The 13,236-nt window shown below is 40.6% G+C and overlaps 1 protein-coding gene across 6 annotated transcripts in view; it reads right to left on the bottom strand.

Annotated features, from left to right (window-relative positions):
- Positions 1-673: 673 nt before the first annotated feature.
- The window catches only part of JPH1 (junctophilin 1), an 88,930-nt gene continuing 76,367 nt past the window's right edge, over positions 674-13,236 (bottom strand). Inside the window, exons 4-6 of one of the 6 annotated variants that reach the window (XM_004602384.2) lie at positions 10,432-11,066; positions 3,128-3,223; positions 674-2,949 (exon numbers count right to left, since the gene is read on the bottom strand). In XM_004602384.2, coding sequence (XP_004602441.1) covers positions 3,143-3,223; positions 10,432-11,066 — 716 coding nt within the window. In that variant the 3' untranslated portion in view covers positions 674-2,949; positions 3,128-3,142. Of the gene's footprint in view, positions 2,950-3,127; positions 3,224-10,431; positions 11,067-13,236 lie in introns of those variants that run through there. The other 5 variants (XM_055127734.1, XM_004602385.2, XM_055127735.1 and 2 more) reach the window with 5 other exon arrangements.

Below are 13,236 nucleotides of genomic sequence, written 5' to 3'. Positions count from 1 at the left end.
AGCTGCATCATGTGTCAAAACTCCCAGAAGTGCCTAAGCCGCAGGGGTCACGGCAACATATTAACTTATTTGGGGCTTTAATTAGTTGAAAAATACCCATGCAGGAGAGATATTTTCCCCAACTTTGGAGTTTTCTTTAAAATAAAATAGGACCTAATTATAAAACCTGGATAGGACAGCAGATAAGGCACTTGCCTTGCACAGGGCCGACCCAGTTTTGAATCCAGCACCCCACGTAGTCTTTCTGAGCGCTGCCAGGACTGATTTCTGAGTGCAGAAGCAGGAGTAACCCCTGAGCCTTGCTGGTATGGCCCCAAACTTTTCTCCATCCCCTTCCCCTACCAAAGCAAAAACAAAAACAAAACCAAAAACAAAACCCAAACCCAACAACAACAAAACACCTGGATAATGCACTAATCCAATTTTTAAAAAGGTACTAAGTAAATGTATCTTATTTTATAGAATCCTTTGAAAGACCCAGCATGTGAGAAATGTAAAAGGAAATAGTGGTGCTGAATAACTCTCTTCGCCCGGTGACTTCTCTGGCTATATCCTTACCCTCATCACTGCTATTGTTAATTTTCAACAGCAATTTCTTTCAGCGCCACTACCGGCAAAAGAGGCCACATTAGTCGAGACAGTAATTTACTCATAAAGGAAACACACCTGCAACTTTATTAATAACCAATTTTTTATTAGCGCAGATACAGTTGTGAAAACTGTACATTATACATTTTGGTTTCAAGGATTATAAATAAAAGGAACTCAGGTAGGGAGTTCTTTTTCACAGCAAGAAACTTTAAATAAACAAAGTCATGTTTTATTAAGTACATTGGCAGACTTCATGTGCTGTCCAAAATGTAGAGTACAGTATAACAACCCATTAGAAAGAGCCTTTCATGTAAAATACAGCTGTGCACATTTTAGAAAAATACCAACAATTTGAGCTTTGTTTTAAAAAAGCTTATAAATCATACATATATTTATAAATGGAACCAACATGCTCACTTTATAAACATAACCTTTATTATCTGTTACCCATTATTTCCAAAGCATTACATATTTTAAATAAACACTTAAGAAGATTAAATATTTTATTTAAAAAAAATCAGCTTTCCAGCATAAAGAGCTCTAGGGTTAGGAAGGGACTGTGACAGTGCTGAGAACTGACACAGGAACTTAAACATTTCTTGGGGCAAAATGTCCTTCCTAGATTTTCAAAGTCAAAGCAAAATGTAAAAAACAAATATACAAGTTGCAATTTTCATTTGCTCTCTTTCTGCTTTCTTCTTTATTCCATATTGGTCACACCCAGGATTCCCAACATATTGTACTTCTGCAAAAAACACCACTGGGTTATTACCCTCTAGGGGATCAGGCATTCAGTCTACACCCGTGCTAACATGTGAGCTGTCTCCTCTCCAGCGGAAAGTAGCAGATATGGCAAAGAGAATCTGATGAGACCACGCACACTGTGAACATACGCAGGTCCAGCTCCCTCTCTGCACAGCAAGATTTCAGAGAGATTTAACAGAAATCTTTCCTCCCCTGATTTCTTTTTAAATCATTTTTTTTTAAAGTAAAGACCATGTAGTTTCTCTAAGCATGCATCTGAGTAATAAAGGATACATTAGAAAATAGCAAAAAAAAAAATCAGATTATGTCAGAATAACAAAGGACTTCAGAAAACATTTAAATGAAAGTGTCTAAGCCTTTAAAATGTGAAATAAAATTACAAAAGGACTTTGAAAAACATGAAAGGCATAAAACCGAGAAGCAATGAATTAACAAAGCTTTATGCTCTACCTGAATGTATTCAATGAAAATTTGAGTTGGGGAAGGAAGAAAAAAAGATCAGTTATTAATAGTATCTTGCTTAACTTTCATGGGAATTAACATAGCCACTGACAAGATTTTATTTGGTTGTAAAGTACGTCAGCAATGAAACCGAATCCTTTAAATACCGATTACTGCAATCCATGCAACATTTTGGCTATACTTCTTAGAATTCTGTTGTCTTGCAGCTTTTTAAAATTTAGCACCTTCTAAGTGCCTTACACAATCTCAATCATGTTAAAATGTAAAAAAAAAAAAAAAAGATTCCTATCAAGGGTCATGTCTTCAAATTACTACATTTTAAGGATAAATTGCTTCTAACAAGTTTAGGAAGACAAAAACGACACGAAAAATGACAGGCGGCTATTGCAATCAACACATTTTCTCAGGAATTTTTGTTGTTTCTTTTCCTTGAGGTGCAACACGTGTGTTTCATCCGGCCAGGACGGCACGCTGTAGAGAACTATCCATCATATTTAGATAAACAGCAAAAAATGAACAAAGTCGTGCACAAGCCACCGAGACGTTCTCTCCCAGAACATTCCAGGAGATGTTAAAGCAGCAAGTCATGGCATGAAACTGGTGAGCGATGCTGCTACCTATTCTAATGAGATAGGAGTGAGTGTTGGAACTGTGGCCACAGCAACACAATCCTCCGCCCGCATTCCTCGGGCGGCCGTTTGTTTCCCCCGCTCCCTACTAAAAACGTCAGATGGTAAAACGGTAAGGCAGCTGTTGACTTCCATCAAAAGAAAACGCAGCTCCATACATTTCCAGTTTAGTCACACTCTGCTAGGACAGATGGAGTAGCCAAAGCCAAGAACTTCGCCGGATGGGGCTGCTTCAGCAGATTGTAAGAGAGAATGATTATTAAGCTTTGCTCTCCACCACGGCTGTGCGCTTCAGCCCTCTGCGGACCCCAAAGCCACAAAGCACTCCTGGGGGGGACCGAGCGGATCCTCAGGCTGAATTTTCCAAGTTTCATCTCTCCTGCGATCCCATCCTAATTCCAAGCCTCCTTCCCTCTGAGTCTGACTGGTGTGTGCCATTTAAAGGGCTCAGGACACCACTGCAGAGAGCTGTGGGCTAACACCACTAGTTGTCATGACTGCACTGAAGGGTCAAAACAGTTAGATCATTAAGTAACTATGTTGAATCACATTCAGGCACAGCCAAAATTAAAGTGAAGGACAATATGCAGTTTAAAAAAAAAAACACTCGTAAATCTGAATATGGGAAAAGGACATTAAAACACTGTGACTTTTTAGATAGCAATTTAGGCGATGCTTACCTTTCCCAATTCCACTCAAGTTAGAAAGTGAACAAAAAGAATGGCCAACCCAATATTCAACAGCATGACTAGGATGATCATGATAGAATTAGGGCCCTGGAAATGAAACACAACAAATGAAGCCTAACTTTTTCCATGTCAGTATCAATATAGGATTTAGCTTACAAAACCAATTACTCAAAACATAACACCGAGCACAGTGGCAGTAAGACATGCATAATAACAGCAGTTGCAAAAGGTATAAGCTCAAATAGTCAAGCTAAGATAGTCATGCAGTATGTAAATGGAGCCATGTCTGAACTTTCACTTAAAAAGAAATCTAACTCTCAATTAATTTTTAAGCCATCTTGTAGATTTAATCGGCTTCATTCACCTCCAAATATTGGATGTCTGTCTGGGTGAGAGATTATCAGTAAAGAGGAGGGGTTTAGCAGTAACAGAAATTGGATAAGCATTCGTCTGCACAGGCATACTATAGGTAAGGAAGAGTTATTTCCTCAGTGGGTGGCTAGGAGGTGACTTTCACAGTGAGATAGTTACAAGCTTTCATGTTTGGGTTACAATCTCACAATGATCAAACACCCATCCCTCCACCAGTGCACATTCCCCACCACCAATATCCTGGGTATATGCCCCCTTTCCCACTCTCCCCCTGCCTCCATGGCAAACAATATTCCCCATACTCTCTCTCTACTTTTGGGCATTATGGCTTGCAACACAGACACTGAGAGGTCATCATGTTTGGTCCATTATCAACTTTTGGCACACATCTCCCATCCCAACTGATTCCTCCAGCCATCATTTTCTTAGTGATCCCTTTTCTATTCCATCTGCCTTCTCCCCTCTGCTCATGAAGCAGTCTTCCAGCTATGGGGAAATCCCCCTGGCCCTTGTATCTACTGGTAGGACGTGACTTTGAAACTATAAAGGCTCTTAGGAAAAAAGTGGAAGAAACTCAAATGTGATTTTCTGATTTTGGATTTTCTGGGTCTGCTTTTTTGGGCACTACCTTCTCATAGTAAAAGCTAGGTGTGGGAAGTGGATTGTTTTCACAAACCACTGTATAGGTCTAATTCCAATGCCTCTGTCACCAAACACCACGTTTTAGAAGTCAGGTTATATTTAACAAGTCATGGAGTGCAAGTTGGATAAATGCTGCTATAATAGCTACCAATCAGTTCAGGTACTAAAACTTAAAAGTCATTTGTTAAAAAAAACAAAAAGCAAAAACAAAGTCCAACACCTAAAGACCAAAGTCCCAAACAAAACCTTATTTAGACATTGAAATACCTAATGAGAATGAGATTCAAACTGTGTTCACAGGGTCCTCAAATATTAGTGTGATTTGGGGTGGAGGGGCGTAGGTGAGGAAAGAACTGAAATGCTATTGGTCCAGTGCTCATCTCAAAAGGTCTGGGGGTGTAGGTCATACACCAACTCCAGAATACCATCAATTCAGTCACAGCTGTCTGGTAGGGGTCAGAGTGCCCAGCTCTGTGTCCATCCTGAAATGTCATTTGCCATTTCCTGATTGCCATCTTCTCTCTATACATTTATACACATATATTATATGTATAATATATAATATGTATGTATAAAATCTAACTTTTCTACTGAACACATATTTCCCCTACACATGTGTTCTAATATACATATATGTGTGTATATATGTATGTGTATATATATGTATAAGCATATACATATAATGTGTATACATATATGTGCATAGTGTATCTATTTATTTATATATGTATCTATTTATTTATATATGTATATATTTTGAAGTGTGTATATATTTATCCTCCCCACATAGCTCCACTTAGGAAGATACTTTGGTTAGATTCTTTTTTAATTATAATTTTTAATTTTGTTTTTGGGGCTATGTTCAATGGTACTCAGAGCTTACTCCTGACTCTGTGCTCTGGCAGTGCTTGGGAGATCATACGCAGTGCCAAGGATTGAGTCAGGGTCCGCCACATTCAAGGTAAGTATATTACCAGCTGTGTTCTCTCTCAGTCCCTAATTGCATTTTTTTTTATAGGGGGTCAGCCATGAAGTGTGTGGGGGAAGCTGGGGTCTCTCCTAGCAATACTCTGGCTGGTGTGGTGCTGCCAGCATGGATTAATGCTCAGCCCGGAACTGCAGGTGGGGAGTGGCCATGTGGTGCTGGGGATCAATCAGGCACTGCACCTGTTGGGCTTAGCTCTCCCAGCGGAGCCCTTTCCCTGGCCTGACAAGGCCAGTTTTAAAGCGGACTCAGTGAGAGCCAGGGGCTTGGGGCTCAGTGGCAGTGTACATGCCTTGCAGCCTCACAGGATGGGACCTGGCTTTGATCCCTGGCCCCACAAAACAAAAAGAACTCATCCTCTTCTGATGAAAAAATTGAGAGAGCTACTACCGAAGGTAGGGCACTTGTTTTGCACATGACCAACCGAAATTAGATCCCCGACACCACATTCAGTCCCCAAAGCTAGCCAGGAGTGATTCCTGAGCTAAGAGTGAGGGGTAAATCCGAAGCATCCTTGGCTGTGTGCCATCCCCCCTAATTCAATAACTAAATAAATAGATAAACAACAAGAGTGAAGAAGAGAGTAAGACAGCAACAAAAGGTTCAAACAGCAACTGGGCCCCTGAGTCCACAGGCTACCCAGCATACCTAGACTGGGTACAGGGTGGAAAACATTAGGTGAAGCCTCAAAAATAAGATAGTGGTAGCCAGTTGTAGCTAAAATTAGCACAACAAACAGACCAAAAAAATCAGTCTTGCTTTTTAAAACTGACCGGGGTATGTGTAATAAAAAACAAAAACCCTCTGTAGCAGGGCAAAGTACAATCAATTGGAAGAAACATCCATGAATTAGAAAATAAAATACATGAAGTCAAAATATACAATGTTCGAGTCTGTGAAGAATAAAACCTGTGGGATTTCGAGAGAGGTAGTTTTCTTATCTAAATCTAAATTCTCTAAACATGCAGTAAAGCTAAGTGTTAGTGACATGTATTTATTGCTTTTTGGTGTATGTGTGGTTCAGACACTATCAGACAGGGGTGCCTTAAATTTCACAATTCAACAGATTAGAGAAATCTCAAAATAAGCTTGGAAGTGGCTGAGAAAAAAATAACACCAAGTAGTTTTCAGGAGGAATAAAGATACTTTTACTGCCTCCAATTCAAGTCACCTTCTCCAAATTCTTATAAAATTCTGACATCACACAGATTGTACAGCTCTGCGACATTGTTCCACATGTATCTTCTGGGAGTGACAAGTTTCCTAAGAAAGATTACTTGGAAAACAATCTTTGACAGTATTTTAGTACTTTTGAAATTTTAAAATTCTTATTCTAGTGGTCAACATATGGCCTTTCTTAATGGATATTCCTGTGCACTTAAATTGGCATTCCACAGGTGTGATGTGGTCCTATAAAAGGTATTTTGACGTTTACTAGGTTTGCTCAGATTTCCTATATTCAGACTGATTTTTTTTTAACTACACCTCCATGACACATTGAGAAGGATGCATTAAAATTTCCAATTACGACTGTAGGTTTTTTCTCACTCAGTTTTATCACTTCCTGTGTTCTTATAGCCCTGAAATATTTGAGTGTATAGACAGAGTATTTGTGTTTGCTGTTTTTCTAATGTATGCAATCACCCTTTTGGAAATTACATTTTCCCTTTTTGTTTCTGAATAATCCTTTACTTCTACCTTATCTATATTAAACAGCAATGTCTAGCACTTACACGGTATTTCTTTTCCATTTTAGTTTAGCTTAAGTTTTATTTTTAAGTGTTTAGGGTTTATTGCTAGTAGATATATTGGTTTTTTTATAATAAACTTAAAATCTCTCTTTTAATTAAAATTTTAATAGTTACTTCTTGATATAGATTAAGTAGGTTATAATATTACTATCTTTCCCACTTACTATTTTGTTCTTGTATTCATCATTTTCTGCTTTAGTTATTATAAAATATTTATTATGCTGTAATTCCTACATTTGATTACCAATATCTATCAAGTTATTCCAAAATGAATAATTATAGCAACCATCCTTAACAGTAAGTATAGCTATATTATCTCACCTTAATTCCTTCAAATGAGTTCTATTTACTATACAGCTAACCCTTTAACTATAGTTGTCATATATTTTATAGGATACACATAACAAACCCCAGACTGTGTTACAGTATTTGAATTAAGGTCTACAGATATTTATTTATAAAAAGCTAATCTTTGCCATTTCATCCCTTCTCTTTCCTCTAATATGAAATTAATGTGTTCTGTGTTAGCTTGTATCCCAGAAGATTTTAAGTATTTCCTGGAGATCTGTATTCAGGGGGATCTTGAGAATGGGTCAAAATCCTCTGAAATTGAAACAAATTATAGCTGATACTTTTAGAAACATACTAGGTGCTAGGTATCGAACTACGGACTTCATATTCATGTGTCACTGAGGCCGTTACAGGCTGTATTTCACAAACTTAATGGCATAGCTCACAACATGCCAAGGTGGTAGAGCACAATCACGGAGTCCCTGCAGGGCACGCTGAGCGAAGTGCCATTATGAAGTACCTGCCTCTACGAACTCATGTAAATCTTTAAGACAATCCTCTGACATAGGTACCAATGAGGAGAAAGTCGAGGCACAGATCTGTGAGAAAGCTGTGTAACACTTCCTTGTTTCAAAATTCTTTCACTAACTACATTTATGGTGGTGCTGTCACTTCAGACCGAGCAGGAAAGGCACATTTCTGTTATTATTAGGAAGAGGAAATTAACTGCCGAGATCTTCATTTGAATATGTCAGGTCAATCTCGACTTCCAGTTCCCTCAACATCACCACGGAGGTCGGAGTTGTTTGGCACCCTGTCTTGTGGTACGAGGGAGCCCTAGAGGACTAAGCCTTGGTTAACTCCAAGAATCAGGCGATTCTGCACATACATGAACCTGACACTTCTAAATAAGGAGGCTGTGTGTTTACCAACCACATGGAAACACACCTAATTAGTACCCATAAGTCAAGATTATTATTAGTCCTTGTTATTACTCTTTTTTTCACTAGAAATATTTTTCCAGACAAGGATTAGAACTAATTTGCCAGGTCATTGTCTTCTTGGGGTGTTCTGGAAGTAAACCCTGTATGTGTCAGCTGTCACCTTGCTATGTTTAAATCTCCCCATTAAAATTAGGTAAACAATTACTAATATATATGTATATGTATATGTATCACTGTCACTGTATCACTGTCATCCTGTTGCTCATCAATTTGCTTGAGTGGGCACCAGTAATGTCTTCATTGTGAGACTTGTTGTTACTGTTTTTGGCCTACTGAATACTCCACGGGAAGCTTGCCAGGCTCTGCTGTGCAGGCGGGATACTCTCGGTAGACTGCTAGGCTCTCTGAGAGGGGTGGAGGAATCGAACCCAGTCGTCTGTGTGCAAGGCAAATGCCCTACCCGCCGTGCTATTGCTCCAGTCATATATATATATATATACATATATATGGCATTACTAGTGTTTGTACAAATTATAAAGGTCAAATGAAAAGTGAACTATACACTGAACCAATTTGATAGTGACATTACTTGTCAGAGTTACAAAATCAGAATGATGATTTATCAATGCTAATTTTTTTTCTTTAAAGAAAAGCTTTCTAAGTCATAAATTAGGATATTTTGAAAACCATTTGTCTCATGGAGGCAGACTCTCAAAATGTACTTTGGTTAATCTGATTAATTTATATTTAGATAGCTAAAAAGAGGAGGATTTGGAAAAAAAAAGAGAACCAGTGTTTGTATACTAGCAAAGTAAAGTCTAAGACATTTCCAATATAAGGTAAAGAGACAAATTTCAATTGTTTATGAGAAAATTTACTAGGCAAAAGTAAGAAACTTCTAATGGCTACATTACATTCCTACCGGTCAAGATATTAATTCACAAGTTTATGCAAATATATCTCTGAAAATTCCAGAAATACTGGGTAGGGCCTCTGGCTTCTTCCCTAAGCAACTTGCAGCATCTAATACCTCTATGCTAAAGGCATGTAACTAGGTAAATAGACCAAGTGGTCACTTTTTAAAAACTGATAATTATTTAACTTCAGATTTTAAAAATTCAACACTAAATCAACTCATTGGAAAAGGTTAATGGGTGTCATTCAATAGCTTTCATTCGAATAAGGATGTTGTCAATAGAGACAGAATAATGAAACTAATTTCTAACATAAGAAAATACAATTTTGGAAAAATAAATTAAAAAATAGAATAAAATGGAAATTTTACTAGCACTTAGAATCTGAGAAGGTAGTAGACTCAAATGCTCTTGCAAAATGCTCTCGTTGTAAAGCAAGGCCGAGCAAATGAAATCCAAACTAGTCAGGGGAGTAATTTATAGTAGCGAGAAGAGACATTCTTTTATCTAAAGGTGCTGATTGTTAAGAGGCTAGAAGGGGGCTAAGAATTTAGTCAAGTGCAGGGTCACCCTCCTCTGAGGGTCGTGATTTGGCAGGGGTCGTGATTCCCTTCCCGAGAGCTACTCTTAGGCATGTTTCTACCTTGCGCCTCCCAAATCCTAATCGTTCCCCTGGTTTTTGGAGTTTTGGGAGGTCCTAAGTTAGGTCTGGAGAGTGCTGTCTTCCTGACGGTACTGAAATTGGTCTTCCTCGTGGCAAGTGAGCCCAGGAGCTTGCTTCCAAGCTTGCTTTCAAGACAAGTGGCCTTGTCCACAAGCAGCAGGACTCCAGGTTTCGCTGGACTCTGGATTAGCCACACCTGGACCTGGGACCCTCTAGACTCTGGGACCGTGAGGAAGCCCTGGCGTTGGAACGCTGCACTCTAGGTCAGCGTTTCTTGACCCTGCCATCCTTGTTCCCTTCTTCTGCCTCCCCTTCCCCGCGAAGGGGGCCCTAGTCACCTTCCGTGGCCCCCTGGGACTATCCGGGGGCCCACCGAGGGCACTGTTTTTTAGGCTATTTTTATTAGTGGAACTGGGACCAGGGCAGACATCAGGAAGGGGATCTGGAGGGCAGGTACAGGCCGGCTGAAATGTGACGCCCTAGCAAGCTGGTCCCATCTCAACCCACTTGAACGTCTGAAGGATGAAGGAGGCGAAGTGAGCGGGGAGGAATCCCTGCCTGGCAACCCCAGGGTGCCACCGTGCCAGCTAACCTCTATTCTCAATTGTCATGGACGCCACTGGCCCTGGGCTAGCCTGGCCCCTGCCGGGGTGCTAGTCACCCCCCCTTCCCCGCTGCTCCCTGGGAAGAACCAACGAGAAGGAAGAGAAAATCCTTCGGGGACACACTTACAGAATTGGCTTCTTTTTCCAAAGGGCATGAATCACTGCTTGCTGGGTTCTTTGGTTTCGCGAGTTCAGACTTCTTGGCTTTTGGCTCAGCTTTGCTTTCTTTGGCAACTGATTTTGTCACAGATTGAGTGGAGCTCCACGTGCCGGGGGATGGCTTATGCACCAGTGCCGAGGAGGACTGGCTTGATCTGCTGTTCTCCTCCCCGTCCTCCGGAGGGTTCTGGGGGGCGTTCAGTTTCACGTAGTAGCCATGGTACTGAGAATGCAGCTCCCCGTTACTGGGGTTGGGGACGTGGTGGCGGCCAGAGTACTTGGAGGCACCCAACTCCTTGGAGGGCGCCTTTGTCATCAAGGGCTTATTGACAATGGCTGTCACCTGCTCATCAGCCACACTCCTTCGGTCTTGGCTGAGTCTGGCCCCGGAGCTGTGGTTCTGCTTCTTGGGGAACTGCGGGGGGGAGGGCGGGGGAGAGTGGCTCTGCTTGGGGCTCGCCTCGGGAGACCTTGGGGGTGTTGTGCCTTTGCGATAAAAATGAGGAGACTCCTTAGGCGTAGGCGGCTTTTCCGGGACCTTCTCTTCTGGGTTTTCTTTAGCATCTATCCCTTCCTGAAATCTCTGTTTGATGTAATCTGGGCCTGGAAGAAAATTGACAGTAGAAAGGAAGGTGAAAAAAATAACAAGGCAAAGAGTGTGTTCCTTGTGTTGAATTTCCTTTCTTTGCCCCCCCTTTTAGATAACATTTAAAAGGCTTTGTCTCAACATACCCTCACTTCATTCCTCAGGAGGGACAGTTTCCCAAAAAAGTGCTTTTGTTACTTTATATTTTATTTGGGGGCCCATCCCCAGTGGTGCTCAAGGGTATAGTACCTGCTGTACTACCTACCTCCCTGAGCCCCATAAAAGAGTGCATCTTTTATATATTATTTATACCACCTTCCAACCACAGATGTTCAAGAGTTCAGAATTCTCCAATAAGGGCATTGTTTGGTCTACTTTAAGAATACTGTGGTAGAAAATAATAGCACGGTAGCACTGTCATCCCGTTGTTCATCGATTTGCTTGAGCGGGTACCAGTAATGTCTCCTGTGGTAGAATTATTGATGGAGCACAGCTGGCAACATCATAATTAATCTATGCAGTCAAGTTATGTGGCATAACTAAAAATGTCAGGTCTACACTCAATAATGAAATGACTCTTGTATAGTTGATATTTAATTGAAATATTTAAATATGTAGCTATGTTAACACTACACTTAATAAAGTACTTGAACTATAGTAAGAAGAGATCCTTTGGTCCTGTCTACACTACAGGAAGAAGAGAAGCAGTGTGACAATTCCCAACAGAAGTGACAGCTGTCAGGAGAGCGGAAACTGGCAGAACACTAACAATGAATTCAAGAAGGGGAGAGTATGCCCAAATTTCTTTTTTTTTTGGGGGGGTGGGTCATGCATGGTGGTATTTGAGGGACCATATGGTGCCCACAGAGCAAATCCAGTCCCCCCATACACAGAGGTTTGCAAAGTATTTAGTTCACTGAATTTTCTCTCCAGTTCCTCAAATGGATATTTTACTGTCAATATTAAAATAATATTTCTTATATTATACTTGTGTTATCTGGGAGAACAAACAAAAATTTGTAATAATGTTGTGAAAAGCACATTTTCAAAAACCTTTTGTCAATAGTCAACAGAATTCTTCCTATATCTCAATTTATACTATTATTAATAGGTCATATTGAGAATGATTTGGTCAGTGAAGACATTTTTATTTATGAATTTATGAAGGTGTTAACTCTCAACTACCAGCCTAATCACTTCTATTGGCCCTCAGAAGACTTATGTATGGCTTCTACAGACACAATGTTTTTGTGTGAGAATATTCTTATGTGATTACTTCTGTCTCTCTCCTAAAATGTTTTTTGGGGTTATTCATTCAAATTAATCTATAGGATTTCTGATGATAGTAAGAATCTGTTGAGCTCAGAATTCACTCAGTGGTGTCAGTACATTTCCAGTGATGACTTTTAATTAAAAAAAATTCAAGGGGCTGGAGCGATAGCACAGCGGGTAGGGCGTTTGCCTTGCACGCAGCCTACCCGGGTTCGAATCCCAGCATCCCATATGGTCCCCTGAGCACCGCCAGTAGTAATTCCTGAGTGCAGAGCCAGGAGTAACCCCTGTGCATCGCCGGGTGTGACCCAAAAAGCAAAAAAAAAAAAATCAAGTTTTACAATTTATTAAAAAATTACTAAACCATGGCTAGTAAGAGAATACATGTGCTCCAAAGCAGTGGTTTTTATTTTTTGCTGCTCTTCAGAGGTATCCAGGCTGTGAGGCCCTGACACTATAATAGGAACCGAAGTCCTAAAGTTCTAATGCTTAGAAATTATCCCAACTTGGGCATGAGGGAGGAGGTTCCTGGGCTGACGGGCAGCAATGCAGGGGACAACTCCCTTTGAAAAAGGTCTGAGGGGATGAACAGCTCCTCCACATCGTGGGAAAAATGGGGCCACCCTGAAACAGGGGTCAGAGACTATCTTGGGGAAACCACCCTGATGCCGTAATGCACGATTAGGAGGAATCTCACACGAGTTTCTCCTGGCGGACTAGCGGGCAGCCACAGCAGCAGCCTCGGCTCTGGGGGCCTGAACTGCAGAAACACCTAGACAGTAGCTTGGAAAATCAAGACAGTTGCAACAGGCAGTCTCAGGAGGTGGTGAAGGGTGGAGAGTTCACTCACTCTTAAAGGACACATGCAGATTCATTCGCCTTTGGAACCAGAATGAAAAGACAGTTTTGTTTTGT

This window comes from Sorex araneus, chromosome 2 (genome assembly GCF_027595985.1).
Source record: "Sorex araneus isolate mSorAra2 chromosome 2, mSorAra2.pri, whole genome shotgun sequence".
In the NCBI taxonomy this organism is placed as follows: domain Eukaryota; kingdom Metazoa; phylum Chordata; class Mammalia; order Eulipotyphla; family Soricidae; genus Sorex; species Sorex araneus.
The sequence above is the reverse complement of the archived record's forward strand: the minus strand, read 5'-3'. Positions and strand labels throughout refer to the sequence as shown.